We start from the raw sequence: 22,921 nt of genomic DNA, 5'->3' as shown, positions 1-22,921 counted from the left end.
GAAGAGATGAAAGTAAAAGAGATGGGAGAAAAAAATGTGAGTGGGGGAAGATGGGAGAGTGTATGGGAACAACATCAACAACAACAATTGATGAAATGACAAAACAACAACAACAAATATAGGATCGTTTCAATATGATATTTGTGTGTGTGTGTGTGTGTGTGTGTGAGAGAGAGAGAAGAAGAGTCTTGAGTTGAAATCAAAAGATTGGTCCTTTTTTCCTCTCTTTCCTGCTTTTTTTTGCTTTCTTTTTTAGTTTTTTTCTCTGATCTCTCTCTCAGTCAGTCAGGAAGAAGCTTTTATAATTGTTGTGTTTGCCCCCCCCCCTCAATTTCTCCGTCCCTACTCTCTTCTCTTTTGATCAATTTCTAACGATAAAGCTCGAATCTTTTTTCAAACCCGGGTCTGTCCTTGTAATCGAGTGTGTTCTTGTCACTCATGAATTTGTGTTGTTGAGATCCGTTTGAGAAGTTACCTCTTTGTTAAAAAAAAAGAGAGCTTTTTTTTAAGGGAGAGATATAGAAAGAGAGAGAGAGATTGAGATTAGATTTATCATTTTTGTGTTTGTGGGATATGGGTAACGTGAACGGGAGAGAAGAAGCGAATAGTAACAACGCCTCCGCGGTTGAAGACGACGACGCTGAAATTTGTTCCCGTGAAGCCATGTCTGCTGCTTCCGATGGCAACCACCATGTAGCTCCTCCTGAGCTTATGGGTCAATCTCCTCCTCATAGCCCTCGAGCTACTCAGTCTCCTCTCATGTTCGCTCCTCAGGTTTTCAGATTCGCTTTTCTCTCTCTCTCGCTGTCTTTATCTGGAAGGATGTAATGAAACGAAAAGAGATCTGGAGCTTAATAAAGTTTGTGTCTTTTTTTGTGTTTGAAAGGTTCCGGTGCTTCCACTTCAAAGACCTGATGAAATTCACATCCCTAATCCGTCGTGGATGCAAACGCCATCTTCTTTGTATGAAGAGGCTTGTAACGAGCAAGGTATCCCTACGATGATCACTTGGTGCCATGGTGGCAAGGAGATTGCTGTTGAAGGATCATGGGACAATTGGAAGACAAGGTTTTTTTTTTAGCTCAATGTTTTGTTTTCAATTTTAATTTGGCTTCTTTATAGTTTCGAAATCTGAGCTTTATGTTGTTCTTGTGTTGTGGGGGGTTTGATCAGAAGTCGGCTGCAGAGATCTGGGAAAGATTTCACAATCATGAAAGTGTTGCCTTCAGGAGTCTATGAGTACAGGTTCATTGTTGATGGACAGTGGAGGCATGCCCCTGAGCTTCCCTTGGCAAGAGATGATGCTGGGAACACTTTCAACATTTTGGACCTTCAGGTACCTTTTCATATATCATCAGCTTTTCGAATCGGTTAGTAGGTGGAGAAGTGAAACATTTAATGAGAGACTACTGGAACTGCGTAACTAGGATTATAGGGAATGGGAAAGAGATCTATGTTGGTTTGCAAGTTTAGAAAACAAGGCTTTGTAGTTCCTTTTTTTCGATTTTGCGTGTGAAAACAGCAGAGATACTTTGATGTATGCAGGACTATGTTCCTGAAGACATTCAAAGCATATCTGGGTTTGAGCCTCCGCAATCTCCAGAGAATAGTTACAGCAACTTGCTTTTGGGAGCTGAGGACTACTCCAAAGAACCGCCTGTGGTTCCCCCGCACCTACAGATGACACTGCTGAACTTGCCAGCAGCCAATCCTGACATTCCATCTCCGCTGCAAAGACCTCAGCATGTCATCCTCAATCATCTTTACATGCAGAAGGGCAAAAGTGGTCCATCTGTGGTTGCGCTTGGTTCCACTCACCGCTTTTTAGCAAAGTATGTAACTGTGGTGCTCTACAAGTCATTGCAGAGGTGAGAAGATATGATGCCAATTCGGAATGGGTAGCATGTGGAAACTCGAATGCTCCCTATCTAATTTGGTGTTAAAAGTTAAAACTCATGGAGAATGGGTGAGGCTATAGGAAGGAGATACACGAAGAGAGTTATTTGCAGGCAAAGTATTCCCTCGATACGGCGAATTTTGTTGTCTTTAAAGTTGTCAATAAGGTTTACCAACAGAATGAAGATGCAGTATTCAGTCAGTGTCTGTGTAATCTTTTGATTCGAAGACTTCATCATCTGTTTTTTTTTTTATAATTTAGAAAAGAAGAATGCAGGAACGACTTCACTTGTAAAACCGGCAAATCTTTTTTTATGGTTTTGTTTTGGGGCTTTCAAGTTTTCACAACAGTTGTCACCTGCCAGTCTTCTTAAATTATTGTTTGGTTCAAATCTAGCAAAGTCAAGTGTGATTGTGACAGATGATCATATGCTTCTGCAACAAAGCATCTGCAGATCAACTATATACCGGTGAAAAGCAGAAGATGACAGATTTCTTAATGGCCCAAAAGAATCTAAAGTAGAGTTTATTGTATTCTGATTGCGACTATCTAACAGTAGAAGGCTGTACAGCATTCTGATGGACACTGTTTGAGGTTATGTCCGGCGTTCTGCAGGACAAAGAATAACAGCACCCCCACTTACGGCGGTCGGTGTACGTAATTGCACTTCTACTTCCACCTCTTGTGGTAATTGGACACAGAGTAGCTGAAGATGGTTACTGTGACAAGCAAGCTGGCAAAGCTGTATGAGATAACTGGAATGTTGATGAGAGAGATCCACTTCTTGTTTAGGAAGATGTTAGTTATGCTTTCGGTAGAGTCCCAATTCCGCATTTTCCTTTTGCTCGTTATTCGAGTCTCTTGGTGGTTGGTTCTAATATCTATAACATTGACGTCCTTGGTCAAAAGCTATATGTAGCAGAAAATACAAAGATGTGAAACAAAGCATCACTTTCTGCTGAAGAGATCTCTTTCTCAAATCAATCTTAAATAGAGTTTATTGCATTCTGATGGCCACTATCTAACAGTAGAAGGCTGTACAGAAAGAAGCAATAGAAAGAGCAAAACATGTTGATTTATATGTCTGAATCTAATCAAAGTTGTTGAATTTAGAAAACGGGACAGCCTTTGGCTTTGATTCCAGGAGCTGTGGGACAGGAGGCGAGAGGGCAGTGGTCTACTTCTGTGCCCCACCATTTAAGGTCGTGTCCAGCGTTCTGCAGAGCGAAGAACAAGAGTACCCCCATGAACGCAGTCCCTGCATCGAGTGCTGCAGAGAGTACGTAATTGTACTTCTGCCACCATCTCTTGTGGTAATTGAACACAAAGTAGTTGAAGATGGTTCCTGTGACCAGCCAGCTAGCAATGTTGGTTGGAGTGGCTGGAGGCATTCCTGCAAAGCCGTAGGAGATAACCGGAATGTTGATGAGAGGGATCCACTTCTTGTTTGGGAAGACCTTGCTCAGCGCCCACACTGGAACAGGCAGGACAGCTCCAATGAGGAAGAGCCAGACAAGGTTACGGTACATGCCTCCTGGTCCAAACAGCCGTCTTGGTCCTATCAACCCCCAAATAACTGAAGCATCAAACGTCACTCTGTACTTGGGGCAAGTCCAGGGGCTATTAGGGTGGGTTCCTTCGATGTCGCATATGTCTTGAATGCTCTCCAGCATCCACCAGGCCACTCCCAGATTCACCACACCAGCTACCACAGTGCCAACCAGCTGAGCTGTGTACATGCAGCGCGGTGGGATTTTCATGTAATGGCCAAGCTTAAGGTCTGACAAGAATGAGAGAGCGTGGACTGTGCTGATCCGCCCGTAGATCTTGAAAATCAGGTTTGCAATGGGTTTTCCAGGCAGGATATAACCGATTATGAACTGCCCTATTATATCATATCCTGGTTGCTGCAAATGTTAAGAAAAAATATACAAAGTATGAGCATGGGTTATTGGAGGAGGCTTTATCTCTCATATAAACTACTATTAACCTGATTTGTAGTTGCTTGAATGACACCAATAGGGAGGGTGACAATAAAGGCCAATGCAAAAGCAAAGAGCATTCCCCACCATGGAAGCTGCACTGACTCCTTCCACACAAAAGACATGAGGAGAGACATAGCTACACTTCCTACCAGCAGTATATAAAACCACCACTCAGGCACTTTTTTGTAACTTTGCATCAGTTTCCCATGGATGTCCAGCTTCCTGGTGTTTACTGCAGACCAAGTTTGCCTCCATATGTCCCTGCACAAAACACACCAAGTGATGATTCTCTTCTCACAGTACCGTACCTACTCAACAGAACTGAATAAGAAAAAAACTAACCTGCCGTTGAACAATGCCACATGAGTTAGAGTTGCAGTGAATCTCGCAAACCCGGATCCGATGGAGAGTGCGAAAAGAGGGCTGAGGTAAAGCTTCCCGTATTTGTCATATGCACCAATATCCAAATCAAACTGCGGTGTCAAGATCTTGGTTGTGTCATACTTCTGGCCGGTGGTAGTGAAGAGCTGATTGGAGAAAATTGGGAACTTTCTGGCATCGAAAGTGTTGAACTTCCAGTAACAAACAGGGACGATGATGTAAATGAACATGATGAAACCAACACCAACGTTGAGGATAGAGGACCATGGAGCCACCAAGGGACTACCATGGTAAGCAGAGATACCAGCCCAGTCAAGAGTGAAGGCTCCAACACCAAGGCCATGGTACCCTGAGCCAACTTGCTGAGCGGTGATGCTGTTAGGCCAAGCCCAACATACCCATGAGAAGAAGGTCAAGATTGGGAATAGATAGCCTGGAAGCGCATAGTAAAGAAAGCTAGCACCAAGAGCCACTAGAAAGAACTGCATCCTCGTAAAGCCTTTGGACTTCTCTTCCTTCTCGTGCAACGCCCTGAAACAAACACAGAAACAATACAATTCAACTTCAACGGAATCAGCTTTCTCGCAGTGCAGGTAATATACGAATCAAGATTGGATTTAAAACCTGAAGAGAGACACTTGAGCAAGATTAGAAGGCCACCACATGTCAACAGGATCAACCAAGTACCTCCTCAAAATTCCAGCCCAACCATACCCGATAATCTACAAAATTTCATTTCCATTCTTGGTCAACTAACAGATCCATAATGAATCTTGAAAGCCTAAGAAAGAGAGAGAGAGAGAGAGAGAGAGAGAGAGAGAGAGAGAGAGAGAGAGAGAGAGAGAGAAAGATACCTGAGTGGTCAAGACGATGAAGAGACCACAGATGAAGCTAAGGCTCTGCTTATAGTAAGCCTTCATAACAGTAATAGCCCCAATGGAGTAAGCATCACCACCACCGTAAGAAACGCCACAATTGGCAAAGATGGTGATAATGACATGCTCTTTGATATTAAAAGGACCAGGATTGAGGCTAAACTTCCACCCAAGAAGGTTGCGAGAAGTGGTGGGAAGAGTCCTAGCCATGAACTTGCCGATGGGCAAGACAGCGATCTGCATGAGGATGGCCGAGATGGTGAGTGGCTGCGTGCGGTAGGTGAAGAAAGTGTTGAGAAAGATGAGCAGAACACAAGAGGTCAGACCCAAGAACCAAGCTCTGAATGTCATCACCGGTATGCTTGGGTCGTCCGTCTCAGGAACCACCAGAGCCACTTCCTCCACGGGACAACGCTCGTGGTCCGAGGAGAGATGGGCATTGTTTTTATCAACAGCCTTCTCGGCGTCCATCTCTTTCTCTCTTTCTTCTTCTTCCCTGAAGTACCAGACAAAGATACAATGTTTCGTTGTTGTTCTTGTTTATATATAACCAAAGGACAAGACAGGGGAACTACTGTCATAAAGTGAAATGCTGTTCGAATTTACATTATTGCCCTTTTTCTATTCGTTTAGACTATCTACGTGTCACTCTTTCACGCAATCCGATGAAGAAAATCTTTTGTCAATTAATACTCATATAATCACAAGTAAATGATACTGATCTTTGACTCGTTAGGAGTATGGTAAAAAGGCAAATAAGAACACTTAAATTAAGGAAAATGAGATTTTGCAAGACTGCAAAGGCACATTGGGAGGTTGTAAATGGTCTGGCTTTCCTATTTTTTCCACGCTTGTGAGACGCACGTGTCATTAGACGTTCGACACACTCAGAACACTGTCAAGTTCAAAGCTGTCTCGGGTGGGCCTGTTTTTGACACTCGACTAAGACGCAACGTTTCACGTTTCCAACGCCGTGAGAATTGCAATTCCGAAATAGGCCAATGGAAGAGAACGGCCGTTAGTATTCTCACGGAGGTCGTGTTGCGAAGGCGTGGTAAGCTCGTGGTGCGCACATAACAAAACTCTATCCACGTGCCAATCATGCTAACGTGTTATTTACAGAGTGGGCTGTTTGTGACACTTGGACTTGTCCGAGTGGGATTGAGATGAGAACCTTTGAATATGCTTTTTTGCACTTTTCCATTGGTTGTGTCCGTGAAAAGTCCAATTAAAAAAAACAGTGATTTTGTGGAAATGACGGCAAATAATATTAAAGTAAAAGGGAGTTAAAGTCGTTAAACTATTCACTCGATTCTTAGGAAATTATGGAATACATATGAATAAAGCACTCAAACGTTTTAAACAAATTAAAAATGGCAAAAGATAACTAATGCTATGTTTTTAAGAATGGAGGTTATACAAATACTAGATGGATTAGAGTTAGACAGTGACATGTTTCTCTATCGTTTTGGTTAGAATGAAGCCTCCTGACATATATATATGAAAACATTGTTTGGCTTTCCACTTTGCTATGAGAAAAGAAAAAAACACAAAGGTCTATATTATTTGAACAACAAAGACAATATACACAATTCTACACAAAAAAACATCAAGAACTTTAACAAAAGGAATATTTAGTCTTTTATTTTCTCTTTCTGTTTGAAGGAATAAGTCCATAGGATGGTAAGAGAGATCGTTGTAGAGACATACACCACTACTTGTTAATATGATTCTTGAGTAGTTTTGAAGCAATGAATTTTGGAATTGAGCGAATGACACATCACACAATCCCCCACACTATTATTCATTATTCTTCTTCCACACAGAAAACGACATTTTCCTTATTGTTAGTTAATTCTCCCTTTATTCCCCTTACAGTCCTAAACCCCTAAAAAGCCTCTTTTTATATTTCTTCGCTTTCCTCCTCACTTTCCCTTATTATCACATAAAAGTTAAAACAAATAGTACTATGTATACACATTGTTGTTCACGAACCGTAAATCATTCAATAATTACGCACCACAAAAATTACAGCAATCATTTCATTTGGAGGCAAAAAGCGAACGAGACATTACCTACCTTGCGGGCCGGGCATGATTCTGCATCGACCAAAACGAATTTCTTCTATTCCATTAACATTTTCATTGTCTTAAGTGCTTGTCGTTCTCGGACCAGCTTCTCATTTTCAATATATATGTGATACGTATATAGTTTACTTTATAGTTCATAGATGATCTCTTGAGTTGAAAGATACTAGCTAAAAGATCTAATGTTGTCGGATCAAATTGGTGACATAAAATAGAGACATTGAATAATCGGTAAGAGACAAAAGTATGAAGAATTTTTTTTTTTTTTTTTTGAAAATTGCGATCACAAAAGTAGAGGGTACAAAATATTGTATCGTAAAAATACATCATCAACTCCGTACCATTTCTTTACATAGTGAAAACACTAGAATGATACCAATCAAGTTTGTTAATGTGTGAATGGATAAAGATAAGGTAGAAAGTATCAAAGTAGTACATGTCTCGGAGCCACACAAAGTAGAGAGGATATATATCTTGGCAATCACATCAAAAAGGACAGAATCTTATCAAAGTCTTCCTGACTTTTGAGTTGCAAAATTGGGACCCAACAGATTTCCAATCTCATTATTTATTTGAATTTTCAGCCGAGACGACGACTCCTTGTTTTGTACATTTCCGTGCGTCTCTTTCAGTATTATATATTCTTCTCAATCTGTTTCAACTAAATCGTATACTTAACCCTAAATCTACATAGCAAATAATTGAGATATTATACAGAGCATTAAGGTCCAAAACATACACTAACGAACTATATATATAGTAACTAAACAACTGAAATTGTCTTGCAAGATATATAAAAGAGGAGAAACTTTAAAGTTGCCATAAGATAAGAGAGAGCAAGCATTGGGGTATAAGGTGCATCATAACTAGGCATAGCCACTTTGGTACTTAGAAGGCCCTTTTTGGGGCCTGATCGTCACTGAAACAAACACATATTGTTAGAAAAATGTATTGTTTTACTTTTCTTTTATGAAACTATATCGACTTATGAGTTATGAAGATACCTAGCTAACAATTTGTTCATGATGTGTTAATTCCAGCTTCATTAGACGTAGGCATATTAACCGAGCCCAAACGAACCTGATTCGAAGGAGAGTTTATGTGCAATCTGTTTGGCTAAGATCTTCCAACCAAACTGAAACTGTATCGAATTAAAAATGTCAAATACAAAGCGAAGTTACAGAAGTAAATTTTGTTTAGAGTCCTGCTAAAGTTTTATAAAACCCCAGTTAAACTGAACTGTATCGAATCCAAACTGGTAATTATAAATTCATAACTCCCACCCCTAATATTTTAGATCATACATTGTTATGAAAATGAATGTGAAACGGCCCGTTGGACTTGGTGATCAGTAGGATTGAAGTTTCCAATCTAACAGTAGAGAGAGTCCAATAAGAGTTATGTCATTTTTTTGTATTACAAAATGCCCATTGGGTCTAATGACCCCCCATCAATTCAGAACTCATATACCACCACCAATATGCATCACAAAGAGGGGCATTCTTTTTTTGCCCTTTGTAAAAAAAAATACAAAACGCCCAAAAGATAAAGTGTTATTATTCGACCAACTATTCTGCATGTGACGAATCTTCCAGCTCTTTCTTTTGTTGTTGTTTTTCTCTCGTTCTATCTTCTTCTTACGTATGAAGAATTGATGATGATGATGATTGCTCTCTTTGTTCGTTAGTGAAAAATGAAAATATTAAAAGATAAAACATACAAAATTAATGTCTATCTCTAAATTTATATTAGATAATTACAAAACATATGATGTGGGAGTTGGACTATTGGAGTGATTGATTAATCGAGCTGGATATACAAATTACAAAGATACCATTTGAAAAAAAAGAAGAAGTAAGTATTAATTATATAAACAAACAAAATTATAGAAGGAGACAAAGAGTTGCGTTGAAGGAAGAATGATTGAGAAAATTGAATATAAGCCGACTCACACCCCACTCCTTTACTTAAAATAGTCTTAATTTTTATTTTCTTCCATGTCAATGTGTTTAACTGTTTATAGTAAAAGTGTAAAACTAGTTAAGAAACATTGAATTTTAAAAGTATGAAACTTTAAAAAGAAACAACGAATTTAAGAGATGAGCAGTAAATATCATTTGGCATTTGGTAATAGCAGTAAATCAAGAAAGAAAGATTTTGGTTTAAGTCAAATAATGGCAACTATGAAAGTTAGAGATGTGAAAAGGGTTCTGGTGATTCATTATTGTACTACCTTAGGCTTAGGCTGCAGCATTTTTTTATTTTTATTGAGATAGTATGAGAAAGCTTTTTTTCTGATTAATCAAAATCGACGCCAACTAGTAACGCGTGTCATCATAACATTGGTGGAGTAGGATTTGAGTCTGTATTATAAAAAGCTACACTTCTCACCACCACCCATCTCTCTCTCTCTTGAAGTAGACTCTAAGCTAGAGCCACCGTCAGATTTCAGATCTCAGATCTCAGCTCTTCATTCCAAGCCATGGCCGAGAAGGGCAAGGAAAAGGTTACTTTCTTCTCTTCTCTTCTCTTCTCTTCTCTTCTCTTCTCTGCTCTTTTTTCTTTTATTCAGTTTAGTTGTGTGATCCTTTTTAATATGTGGGTCTTGAGGATATTTAACATCTTTGTGGGCATATATCTCTTTGTTTATTTATTATTAACATGAAGAGGTTTTTTTGTATATGTGGGTTGTGTTTGTTTTTGTGTGGATTAAAAAAGACAGCACCAACTTTGTGGAAACTATGAGAAGAAATCAGATTCTCTTTAACCCCAAAATAAAAACAAGAAAAAAAGAAGAAGAGATCAGATTCTTCTCTTTCTCTTTTTGTGTCAGAGATCGAATCTGTTCTTCTACTCTCTTTTTTCATTTTTTGTTGGTTGTTTATTACAGTAATAAGATCTTATAAATGTCAAATCCAATGTATATACAATTAATATAAAAAAAACTATGGAAGAAGAAGAAGAAGCTGAGGATTTAGTGATGTTGATGTCTCAAAAACAGGTTACTATGATGAAGTTGAAGGTGGATCTTGATTGTGCCAAGTGTTACAAGAAAGTCAAGAAGGTTCTATGCAAATTCCCTCGTGAGTTACTTCTTTCTTTTTTCTTTCTTCTTTTTTTGGTAAATTATTTTTTGTTGATTTTTGTATTTGGAAATGGACTGAGTGGATTTTATGCTTGTGTGATTGGGAACAAGAGAAATAAGAGACCAGTTGTTCGATGAAAAGGCCAACATTGTCATCATCAAGGTGGTTTGCTGTAGTCCTGAGAGGATCATGGACAAACTATGTTCCAAAGGCGGCGGCTCCATAAAGACCATCGAGATCGTCGAGCCACCCAAGCCTCCTCAGCCACAGCCACAACCAGCTCCTCAAAAGCCTAAAGATCCTGAGAAGCCTAAAGCTCCAGAGAAGCCCAAGGAACCTGAGAAGCCTAAGCAGCCTGAAAAGCCTAAAGAACCCGAGAAGCCTAAGCAACCCGAGAAGCCTAAAGAACCCGAGAAGCCAAAGCAACCCGAAAAGCCAAAAGAACCCGAGAAGCCAGCCGCTGCCGCCAAACCCGCACCAGCTCCCGCACCTGCCCCAGCGCCAGGTCCAGCTCCCGCTCCTGCCCCGAAGCAGCAGCCGGGACCACCACCACAGGTGATCCCAATGATGCCGCAAGGGCAGCCAGCAATGTGTTGTGGACCAACATACTATGATGGTTACGGAGGACCAGCGTTCAACGGATATGGAATGCCGCCGCCGCAGCCATACGAGTGCTATGGACGACCAGTCTACGATAGCTGGGGTGGGGGCTGCCCACCACCACCTGCTTACCGAACGTGCCACGTCACCAGATGTGATTACTTCAGCGAAGAGAATCCACAGAGCTGCTCCATCATGTGATTGACTTCTTTTTATTACCTTTTAAAAGATCCTTTTATTTTACTTCAATCTTTTTCTTTATTATACAAGTAATAAAATATATATATATATAGAGACATTTACGTGTAATGTTGTGATTATGAGAACCAATAAGGAAGGAAGAAGGGTCGTTGTATTTTGTAATTTGGTAGCCATTTTCAATATTTGGTTGTCCCATTCGAAAGATGTGTAAAACAACTGTAAACATTAAAGCAAATTTGTTTTATTATCTTCTTTATACTTCTATGAACCAATAATAGTACTTCGCTTTATCTCTTTAATCTATGCCTTTTGTGATGTGCCACTGATTTAGCTTTCTTTCTTCTTTTCGTTTATCAAAGTAGCGTCGGTGGTAATTATCGGGATGTGTGACATTTTTCTTCTTCTTGACAAGTTTGACGAAGGATTCGTGCACATGAGCTGTATAGTATACAGTACCTTATTCTTACGAAGTTAGTATTATTATGATGCCATTTTAAAATATTCGTAGGAGAAAGGAGGTTAGAGTTTATGTTATTGGAAAACAAACTCTTTAAGGATGACCACAAAATATGTTTAAGAGGCAGTGAAGAAAAAAGAACCCAAAAACAATACGGGTGTAAAAGGATGGACTGATGCCATCAGTCTGATGGTCCACAAACAAATTCCATATCTTTTATGTGTGAACGCATTGCTAAGGTCAACTTTACTAGAACTAGATTTGTCATAAGTTGAATCAGAACTACTATTTGTTTACAATACATGTTAGTTCGAAGACTGTATGTCGGCTCTCAATTAGGACAATAATTTATTAACGTTTAGACATTTCAAAGACGAGTTACACGATATGTGAATGGTTTTCGTATGTGCCAAGTGTTCAAATGTGCTATTTGTGGTACTTTAAATAATCAATAACTAACTATAAAGAAACTTTGTTAGCACTAACCTATCGGTCTTTGAAGAACTTTCTTTACTCATCAAATATAAAATCAAGAGACATGATATATTTGCGTGTCTCAAGAGACCATTTCTTTGACTTTAATTTGATGTCGGATTTTATTTTTTGAGAGTAAACACGAGAACATAACAAACTGATCTACATATATTATATCTTGAGATGTTTCATTTTATGTTGGCTTTTTAAGTGACTATTCTCATAAGATTTCAAATTGTATGGACTAATAAATAGTATCCGACTGTGACAAATACAGCACATCTCATCCTTTCCACCCATAAGACCTTAAGGTTAACGTTAATAATACTAGCTTCTACATTACATGCATGATGCATGCTTTGTTTAGAAATCTAATTTTATTTCCGATGCTCTATTTAATTTGTTTAGATATAACTTTCTTTCGTGAGACCATAATTTCAATGAAACTATAAAACGGTTTGAAATAAAGTCTCTTAACTCCACTAGGTATCCATACATGCATCTTTAGAATATTTGATCTTCTAACCAAACTATATCCCTTCCACAATTCTTGAAGTAACAATCTATTTGGGGCCGAATATGATCTCAAATACTATAGTAGAGGTATTAATTTACTGGAACCATAAATTTTTATTAATTTATCAATAAAATTATAATTAAATGTTCATAATTTAGTATTCTTATTTAAAATATATTCTCTCCTTTGTCTATTAGTTGTTGTTCTATAATTAAAATTTTATTTTATAATAGTTGATGTTTTAGTTTTCAATGTAGATGTTTGATAATGTTATAATAATTGTCGTTTTAAATTTTGTTTTTGTCGTTTTTCAATGTAGATTTTCTATGTAGATGTTTGATAGTTAAAATGTCTGAACTGTTTTAATGTTTTGACCAATTAAAATTTTAGAAAATCTATTAATGAAAGGGAAAATCAAAATTATAATTATTTTTAAATTTGTGTGCAAAAAATCTTCAATGACAACTAATTTGATAGGATGGAGTATATTTTAAAATAAATTTTAGTCATTGTAATCAATACTTTTTATAATCAAGAAAACCAACTGATGTCTTGAAAAGAACACCAATACTTTTTACAAAATTTAGAAATGGATTTCAGGAAAACTAATGTAAATTTAAGAAACAACATCAACACAAAAATCATATCACTAAATTTCTTATATATATATATATACTAATCATTTATACAATTATTCATTTATAATATTGATCATGGTATCATATATTTCTATAAGGTATTAAAAAAATGTCTTTAGTTTTTTATTGAATTGTGTTTAAAATTATACTGGTCAAACTTGGAAATGGATCAATTTATCAATTTTAGTAATTATTAAATTATCAAGATTTTTCTTGTACGTTATTATTACTACTGTTTCTCAAAATAAGAAAAGTTATTTCAAATAAAGTTATTAATCCATGTCAGCAAAATCTTTCAATAATTATTAATCCATATTTCAAAAAAAATTATTAATCCTTATTTCAAATTAAATTATTAATCTATTTTAGTAAAGACGTGTGCTATCTACTGGAACATTCTAGTCGCTTGTTCTCATCCTGGAGTGACAGAGTTTGCTCACTACATCTTAGGTAAGGTCTTCAAAAATCTTTTCTATTGGATGCTTTAATTGTAGCAATCACATTAAGTCAAGGAGACTATTTTTGACTTTAATTTGATTCCGATTTTATTTCTTGAGAGTTAAAACACGAGAACATAACAAACTGATCGACATCGACATATCTTGAGAGGTTTCATTTTATGTTGGCTTCTCTCATAAGATTTCAAATTGTATGGACTAAATAGTACCCGATTGTGATAAATACAACATATCTCATCCTTTACATCCATAAGACCTTAAGGTTAACGTTAAGTCGTTAATCATGAAAACGCTTCTACATGCATGTTTTGTTTAGATATCTAACTTTCTTTCGTGAGAACTTATTTTCAACGAAACTATAAAAAAACTTGTTTGAAATAAAGTCTCTTAACTCCACTATCCATCTTTTTGATCTTATAACCTAAACTACGTATATCCCTTTCACAATTCTTGAATTTCTGAAACTCGTTCAGTCGTACTATAATGGGCTTTTATTATTTAACCGTAAAAATTTATATGGGCCATATGGTCATGTCCAAACCCAATACGCCGTCGTCATCTATTAGAAAGCTAGTGGCACTACGCGGTGGGTTTCAACGCTTAAAACATCAGGCAGTTATATTGAGGAATACTTAAACAGCACAACTTTCTTCCTTTCCTTCTTCTCTTACAAAATCGCTCTGTTGGATAAGGTCTCGACTCAAGGCTACTACACTGCAACTACGAAGAAGAAGTAGTAACACCCCAAAATGTCATTTCATCATCTATGCTCGTCTCCCTCATCTCTTCTCCACGACCCTCTTCCTCTCTGCAATCTTCTCTCAGTGTATCCCAAATCCACTCCAAGAAGCTTCTTCTGCTCATACAACCCCAATTCTTCTCCTTCACACTCCAGAAACCTTCTCCAAGCAACCCATGTTTCAGTACAAGAAGCGATTCCGCAAGAAACCCGGACCGAAAAATCCAAACTTGATGCGGATCTTCCATTACCAGAACCTCCTGCAGCTTCCAAAAGCTACGTCTGGGTTAACCCCAAAAGCCCCAGAGCTTCACAGCTCCGTAGAAAATCTTACGATTCGAGGTACTCTTCTCTTATCAAACTATCTGAGTCTCTTGACGCATGTAAACCAAACGACGCTGATGTTTGCGATGTCATTACTGGCTTTGGTGGTAAATTGTTTGAGCAAGATCTCGAGCTGTTGCTGCGACAAAACCCACAAGGCGTTTTGTTACAGCAGAAATGGAAGCCATCTTTGCAGACAATAGTAGAGGTAGATAGCTTTTGATAGTCGCTTTGCTGTATAAATTTTGAATTCCGCTATGGTTTTGAACTTTGAAGCTGAATAGCAGAAGAGACGGAAGTTTTAAGAACAAGTAACAACTCAGTCTAGTAGTTGTAAATTTTGTGTTCAAGAAGATCTTATGACTGCTGATATATGTAAAGTGATTAATACATTTCTTATAATGGGTTTGTTTTTGAAAACCCATTAATGGAGAATGTCAGAGTTATTCTGATTGTGTAAGAGTTTTTGTTTAAAATCTTATAATGTTAATCAATTGCTTGAGTAGTAATGACAATGAGTTTAATAATGTAAACTAAGAAAAGAAAGAGGATGATATGCCTTTCCATTGGATTTGAAGAAAAGGAAGAAACTTTGCAAAGCGATCAGCGATCCCATTATTCCTTCTTTATTCTCTTATTACACAAAGTCTTTGTTTGGTAATCATATCACGAGGAAAAGAGACAAAACCCATCTTCCGGACAAAAGCATCATCTTAGAATGACGATAATGTCCCTTCACATTCTGTAAACTTAAGGGGTATTCAAGTCAGTAATCATTGATTAGTGGGTTAAACTATTGTAAACAATGGAATCTTCACCAAGCACACAGCCACTTGAAAAGGACTTGATAACTTGCGTTTGATCAACATAGCCCAAAGGTACCAACTTTCAAATCTAAACCATCTCAATCTCCCTTCCTCATAAATTGCAATCTTCAGAGTTCTTTTGGCTTCAACATCTTCCCTCTCCTATTCCCCTTCTCTCTCTCTATCTCTCCTAGTTGATCAAAAAGAAATGGAGATCCAGACAAAGCTAATGGAATACAGATTCCATTTCATGGTGGCAATCATGGTGAGCGTGATTGTGGTGTCGCTCATGTACGCAGCACCAAGGATTGTGAACATTTTAGCCTATTTCTGGCCTCTGTTTGCGTCAACTGCAGCCTTCTTGGCGATGGCAATCACCTTCGGTGGTTTTCAACAGCTTTCAGAAGAAGTCACTGGCGAGGGACTGATGAATTACGTCGCCGGACGGCCTGAAGATTCTTACAAATACTATTGAAAACCAATTCTCACATCTTCTAAGAGCTTTTTACAATGTACATGATTTGGTGTAACGTTTATGTCAAATAAAATGTGATTGATGATTGTGTAACAAAAATATAAATAGATCAAAAAGACAAGAACATAAAAGCAGAGTATTAATGAAGAGAACAAAACAAACTATAGTTGGTTAATAACTGTAATCATAAGCAAATTCGTTTACACCGATCATTGCTGAGACAACTTGGGAGACGATATAGAAGCTTCCACCTAAGATGATCACAATGAGAACAGCGGAGATTGGGTTCTTGAGGAGTTCGAAGATAGGCTCAAAGACTGCGGAGAGGGCTCCGGTGCTGACCGTGAGAGCGTAAAGACCGTACCTTCTCACGTTGTCCCAAAACTCTTCCATTAAAGGACCTTCTGGTCCAAGCGCCATAGCTTTCTCTGCATCCATTCCCCATACCAAAGCCATCATCAACCCTACGGAGACTCCACCAACCACAGCATGTCTCCAGTGTCGCTCCAAACCCAGAGGTCTTTGTACCTTTTCAAGCTTGACGCCTCTGCTAGTTTTCGAAGTTAATCTTCTTCTGGCTGAGCCGCACCGAACAAGACATGATGTCCTGTTCCTTGTGCTTGAGCTCGGAAAAGCTTGAGCTGATGCTAATGATCTGCTATTGCTAAAATGGAGGTGTGGTTGCAGACAAGATAGTTTCATTTTGGGGAGAGACATCATCGTCGTCATCTCACCTCTTCCTTTCCTTGTACTTGTAGGAGTCAGATTCCCTTCTTTCTTATATACTAAAACATTGGGGTTTAGATTGTGTGGCTCTCATTCACCTTATCTCTTTTCACAATCTGTGGATAATTGTTTTTTCTATTATAAACTAATTCTGATAAGGTGTAATAAACAAGGTTATGTCAACAAATAACTCAACAGAGCTCACACATATATATATGGTACAACACTACACAAGCCTTTAAAGTTGAGCAATGCCCTTCTTCACAAGCATATCATAAACTCGATCCACTTTGGTTGGTTCAATCTTGAACAGGCTATATGCATCAGACTTCTTCGTCACATTCCCTTTGAATATCTCATGTGACATCACTTGTTGCATCTGTAGATAAACCGGTGGAACCAACTTGACCTCGTTGCACAGACGCTTCTCCTGCAAAACAAACAACTCTTCTTTCAGTTACAACTTACAGCAAAAACTCATTTTCACACTGTTCAGTATCTAGACACGCACGGATTCAGACAGCAGTTGCGACTCTGTGAATCCAATCAGGTCCAAATCATTCACATAGCTTGAAGAAGCTTGCACAGGAGGTCTAGAGCCTATTTCCCCCACAATCTGACCAAATTGACCGCTCTCTTTCCCTCTGTTCATCCCTTCTTCGTTCTCTCTCTTCCTCTTCCTCCCAAGATACCTCTCCGCTTCAGCCGTCGAACGACACCCTGCCACTTGAGCTTCCTGCCCCACCCAACCCAAAACAGTGAGTCACATCCAGTCCAAGAAACCAAACACACAGGTTGAGAGTAGCAATGTCCTTACCTTAAGATCTTTGAGTCGTTTCACCATGCGGTACTCGCTTACAACACTACGGAGTAGCTCGTCGTGCTCCTCTTTTGAATGGAAACGCATAAAAACGTCCAAACGTCGACACTGCACTTTCTCCTCCTGAGACAGGTCCTTCTCAAAGGGATTTGGGTACAACAGGTTTCTTTCTATTATGAATTCTTTTCTACGTTTCCTCTCATCAAGCCTACAAACATCACACTCACCTGTGTCAGAGTGGGCAGCGGCAAAAAAAAGAGACTATGTTCACTGTTTTATCTATGTACCTTTTCGAATAGATACGCAACACACGCAGCTTCAGCTCATGTTCTTCAGGAGTATCATTATCTTTGAACTCCATCTCAGCCAAGAGTTGCTCAGCACCATTGTCGTATTCAGGGTCAAACTCTTCTCTTTTTTGGTTGTAATTACTCAATTCAACCAAAGAGTTGTTTACCAGGGTGGCCACAGGTTTCTTTCCTCCAAAACTCCTGTCTATATGAGACTCTACCCACAAAGCACGTCAGAACAAAGAAAATGGGAGAAGATATCTACCAGTATAAATACAATGACAGATATTGGGCCTTTTTTGGANGAGAGACTATGTTCACTGTTTTATCTTAAAGGATGTACCTTTTCGAATAGATACGCAACACACGAAGCTTCAGCTCATGTTCTTCAGGAGTATCATTATCTTTGAACTCCATCTCAGCCAAGAGTTGCTCAGCATCATTGTCGTATTCAGGGTCAAACTCTTCTCTTTTTTGGTTGTAATTACTCAATTCAACCAAAGAGTTGTTTACCGGGGTGGCCACAGGTTTCTTTCCTCCAAAACTCCTGTCTATATGAGACTCTACCCACAAAGCACGTCAGAACAAAGAAAAGGGGAGAAAATATCAACCAGTATAAACACAATGACAGATATTGGGCCTTTTTTGGATCTTTAAAATATGCTCAATCAGCTTCTTACGTACAAGAGCCAGATGATTCCATTTACGAGATTGTGATCTAGATATAACTATTGCTGTAAACTAGAGCAACTATATAATACAACAACAAGCACACCTAGATCTTAAACCGAATATAACATACCAAGCAAAGGACTCACCTTTTTGTGTATCTTCAACTCTGCGAAAAAATTGGATAAAAGATGAGAAAATGATAAGGTATCACTATACAGTATCTGTGAAGAACGAGAGACATACTTGACTTTAGGAGGAGAGAACGGGTACTCTTCTTTCATGTTCTGCTCTGCTGCCAAATAAGAAGCCACATCAATATCAGAACTAAGATACCAACACGTACAACGAAGAATCACACAACCATCAATTAAATTAGATTAGGACATACCTTTCTTGTCATCAATGCGTCCTTTTGCCATGGCTTGAAGTTCTTTTCTGTTCTTCCCTGCTACATGTGACATATCCTGGGAAAAAAACGTATCTCCCTTGGATCAATACATTGCAAAAGGCTAAAGCATTATTGTCGAAAATATATGTTATCTTAACAGATCGATTCAGCATACTGGAAGTGGGAAAAATGGCGAGTTCAAATAAATGTTTCTGTAGTGCTCGAGACATTGTTCTTTACTCTTGGTTCCAACATGCTCCGCAACCTCTGCCCAGTTTCCCAAGCCATAAATTTCAAGTCCCTGAATTAAGAGATTAAAAAAAATTACTTTTCACTTAAAGAGTCAGATTTTATAGAAAAACAAATCAGTATGATAAAGGAAGAAAGAAACAGAATTTATAGAACCACAAATCAGTATGATAAAAGCAAGTGGTACCTCCAGGAGAAGCATTTCATCATCAGCACTCCAGTCCGGACAAATAAGCGGGAATGTTAGATTTCCCTGAGAAAGCAAATGAAATATAATTGGTTATGATTGGAACTCAACCAAAAGATCTATCCACTGAGTCCTAGATGATGAGAGTACAGAGAAAACTCATCACTCTCTCAAAGAATCAAACTTTTCGCTGCAAACTAAAAAGTAAGGGAAAGCGAAAGCCAAACTAACCATAACTCGGTAAGGGTGATCACATTTGTGAGGAGTGATCTCAGCTCCAACAGACATACATTCAACACAGAGATCAAAATCGGGACAGACAGCACATTTGATCCTAATTTTGCCAGTAATGTCTTTCTGGCAATAATCGCAGTTATACTTGCCTCCTCCCTCAGTACCTGGAACTGTCTCCACACAAGTAGAGACGTTAGAACAAAAGTGGAATCTTGACAGGAGAACAAAAAAAAAAGAAAAGTTTGATGAGTAAAAATTTGTACCCGTAGATGTCGACTCAAAGTTCTCCACATTAGCCGCATTTTTCTTTTTCCTCGTTCTACAACAACACAAAGGCAAAACACAATTTTACCACAAAGATCATAAGAGAGAGACTATATCTACTGAAAAGCCACCAAATTTGAAGCAACCCTCATTGTCCCAACTAAAAAAAAAAGCAAGGATTATAGCGCAACGCAGATTCAAAACACATACGAAATTCGATCAATTCAGCACTAATGAAAAGAGATTTAAAAAGCCTCAATTTTGAAGCGATGCTCTCATTGTCCCAATGATACAGATTCAAAGAAACTTGAAATATCAAATTCAGCAGAAACTGGCAATTAATTATAACAGAGAAATACACGAGAAGAAATCCATATGGGGAAGAATGAATTGTGAGTAAACCTCTGAGTAGGGTCTTCGTAATTGTGGAAGTTCCCACGAGAGCGACCCATTGTTTGGGAATTATGCCGAAAACCCAAAAAGGATTGAAGAACCCTAACTTAATGCCACCAGCATCCAAGACAAGATCGAATGGGGTACTTGTGGGGTATTCGATAAAAGTAAGTATTACGGAAGAAAGATCTAATCGGAATTGAACAAAACTAAACTCGGTCGGAATTTGTCAGGTCGGATCTGTGTAGTAAAATTGACCTGAGAAAAATTAGGGAAGCTGACGAAATTTTGTAAAGCACTGTGCTTTTAGATTTTTCGGGTGATGCTCTCTTTACTATATATATATATATATATTTTAATAAGCATTGCCTCTAATAATTTACCTTTGTTCAAAAAAAGAAGAAACAAACTTTTACTTATGTCAACGCAATAATCCTGAATGGTGTTTGCGAGAAAAAAAAAAAAAAAAAAAAAGGAAAAGNACAAAGAAGCTAAATTAGTAATGTCAAAAAAAAATTAAGAAAAAAAGCACCATGTGTGTAGATACTATTTGGTTTTTATTTTTTTATCTATTGAATTTTTTAGCAAACAATTTAGGAAATAAATATAATTGTATCAAAAAAAGTTAAATATCGTTCCGAATAATATTGTGATACATTTTAGAAAAAATAGAAATTTAGCGCGTAAATTTAAAATATTTTGAAAGAAAGTTGAATGAGAATGCACATGTCTAAGAAAGTATGTGGTAGTGTAGAGATTTGGTTTTTAATTTTTTATCTATTAAAATTTTTAGTAAGCAATCTAAGAAGTAAATAAATTTATAACAGAAAAAAATTAAATATCATTTCGAATAACATTGTGATATATTTTTTAAAAACCATTAGCATGTAAGTTTATAAAAACTCAAAAAAAAATCGAGTGAAAAAGCATTGGTATAAGATAGTAGGTGATAATAAGCTAGTTTAAAGTATATCAATTTAGCCAAAAAACAATCTTCAGAAATATTTGAATCTCAAATGACATTTCGTGAAATATTAGAAGACTTATTTCAATCGGATAAAAATAAAAAATCATTGTTTTGCTAAAGGAGAAAGTTTTTAGAGATTTTTTGACAAATGCCCTTTTTAGTGTGCTTCTTTTCAAAAATATTATTTTAGCTAACAATTCTCAAAAATATTACTATTTATCAAATCTGAAATATTTATAAATTTTTGTAAGATTTTGAAAGTATTTCTTGATGATAATTGTTACTTAAAGACTTGATCCAAGTTTTTGTAAAGTTTTATAAGCTTTTAGAAGATTTTTTATAAAGTTTTACAAGGTATTTTTTAAAAAAAATATAAGATTTTTTAATAATATTTATATGGTATTTATTGGAGAATCTATACTAGTATTTTTGCAACAGTTTTTGCTCAAAAATTATTTTGGAAACAATTAGCATTTAATGCGTTGTCTTTAATGTTAGTTACCAAAATTTTCAAAATTAATTATAAGTAAGATTTAAAAAATAAGAAAATCTTTCTATCTTATTCAAACATAAATATATGCTTCTCTTTCATTTTTATTTAAATTTATATTTAATTAATCTTGAATTATTCTATAATATATTTAGTTAATAAAAATTGTAATTTTTTCCTGCATATGATGTAATACAAATTTTTAAAAACGGACATATATAACTCAATAGATGAATAAAAAATATGGGTACAATATCCCATATCACCTAAAAAATTGGGCAATGGTTCAGAATCATACTATAAAAGAGACCAAAATGATTCATAATACAAATGAGTAGAAAGCTTGATTTATCAGACATTCAAAATTTTTTAAAAATTATTTGGTTTATTCCGGTTCTTAAAATGTTAAAAATATTAATAATATTTAAACGTTTATGAAGTTTCAAATATTATAAATATTTAAACTTTATAAGAAGTTTAACTTTTATAAATATTTCGACTTTTTAAAAAGTTAGAAGACTTTTAAAATATTAATAATATATTTAAACTTTTACGAAACTTCAAATATGAGAGATACACAACCATTTTAAGAATTCTAAGTATTATAATATCTAAACTTTATAAGAAGCGTCATTCTGATAAAATGTAAATGGTTATAATCTTAATAAATAACATATCAACTCAATCTAATATTTATAATACAAAACAATAAATATTAAAAATTAAGATGCTATAGTGCGAGTTAAATATCTCGGGACGGAGTTATATAGCTGGACGGGTTTTATCGATATTTATCAAAATTTAAAATATCATTAATTCGGTGTTACACTGGTAAAACATCATTTCATTATTTTGTTAACACTATCGGTATCATAGAATAGACATATCTAATTATATTAATTAAAGAAATATTATGTAAAAAATAAATTATTTTACAGTATTATATGGTTTAAACCATAAAATTAACAATTATCATATAATTATAACATATTTAACCAACAAATACAACTTATAATTGAAATATTTTAGTTATAAATAATTTGTCCCGCGGTGTACCGCGGGTCCTAATCTAGTTATAAAGTGTATAAAGATAGTTTTTGTATGCTTTGATAGTTTGTGTGATTATGTTGCAAAAGATGGTGTGGAACCGTGGAAGTATGTTGGACGCGGTTAATATCCTTATCTTATGTTGTTAAAAAAAAAAAACGTGATTAACTAGTTGGTAATGATTCTTACAGCTT

The 22,921-nt window shown here is 36.7% G+C and overlaps 5 protein-coding genes across 9 annotated transcripts; 2 read left to right on the top strand and 3 right to left on the bottom strand.

The window, feature by feature from the left end:
• LOC104731983 (SNF1-related protein kinase regulatory subunit beta-2-like) lies at nt 52–2,256 on the top strand. 2 transcript variants are annotated; one of them, XM_010451501.2, is made up of 4 exons: nt 52–774; nt 887–1,068; nt 1,177–1,336; nt 1,546–2,256. In XM_010451501.2, exons 1-4 carry the CDS (start codon nt 574–576, stop codon nt 1,870–1,872), a joined length of 870 nt encoding a protein of 289 aa, XP_010449803.1. In that variant the 5' UTR covers nt 52–573; the 3' UTR covers nt 1,873–2,256. The 2 variants fall into 2 exon arrangements, with proteins under 2 accessions (XP_010449803.1, XP_010449802.1); XM_010451500.2 differs by having other exon boundaries at nt 98–774; nt 1,174–1,336.
• LOC104731982 (oligopeptide transporter 3) lies at nt 2,834–5,609 on the bottom strand. The gene is made up of 5 exons (XM_010451499.2): nt 5,118–5,609; nt 4,888–4,985; nt 4,225–4,794; nt 3,888–4,143; nt 2,834–3,804 (listed from the first exon to the last, which is right to left on the bottom strand). Exons 1-5 carry the CDS (start codon nt 5,607–5,609, stop codon nt 3,007–3,009), a joined length of 2,214 nt encoding a protein of 737 aa, XP_010449801.1. The 3' UTR covers nt 2,834–3,006.
• Nucleotides 9,643–11,304, top strand: LOC109124860 (protein PYRICULARIA ORYZAE RESISTANCE 21-like). The gene is made up of 3 exons (XM_010451498.2): nt 9,643–9,731; nt 10,227–10,308; nt 10,424–11,304. Exons 1-3 carry the CDS (start codon nt 9,708–9,710, stop codon nt 11,110–11,112), a joined length of 795 nt encoding a protein of 264 aa, XP_010449800.1. The 5' UTR covers nt 9,643–9,707; the 3' UTR covers nt 11,113–11,304.
• On the bottom strand, nt 16,058–16,776 carry LOC104731979. Its single transcript, XM_010451495.2, has one exon. It carries the CDS (start codon nt 16,727–16,729, stop codon nt 16,172–16,174), a length of 558 nt encoding a protein of 185 aa, XP_010449797.1. The 5' UTR covers nt 16,730–16,776; the 3' UTR covers nt 16,058–16,171.
• Nucleotides 16,846–20,545, bottom strand: LOC104731978 (transcriptional adapter ADA2b). Of its 4 annotated transcripts, none has more exons than XM_010451491.2 (12): nt 20,233–20,545; nt 19,830–19,885; nt 19,564–19,736; nt 19,333–19,398; nt 19,072–19,197; nt 18,897–18,972; nt 18,752–18,800; nt 18,655–18,674; nt 18,180–18,399; nt 17,544–17,754; nt 17,238–17,462; nt 16,846–17,156 (listed from the first exon to the last, which is right to left on the bottom strand). In XM_010451491.2, exons 1-12 carry the CDS (start codon nt 20,280–20,282, stop codon nt 16,965–16,967), a joined length of 1,464 nt encoding a protein of 487 aa, XP_010449793.1. In that variant the 5' UTR covers nt 20,283–20,545; the 3' UTR covers nt 16,846–16,964. The 4 variants fall into 4 exon arrangements, with proteins under 4 accessions (XP_010449793.1, XP_010449795.1, XP_010449794.1 ...); XM_010451493.2 differs by having other exon boundaries at nt 18,180–18,387; XM_010451492.2 differs by having other exon boundaries at nt 18,752–18,797.

The sequence above is a fragment of the Camelina sativa genome, chromosome 12, assembly GCF_000633955.1.
Source record: "Camelina sativa cultivar DH55 chromosome 12, Cs, whole genome shotgun sequence".
NCBI lineage: Eukaryota > Viridiplantae > Streptophyta > Magnoliopsida > Brassicales > Brassicaceae > Camelina > Camelina sativa.
This window is presented reverse-complemented; position numbering and strand designations above follow the sequence as displayed.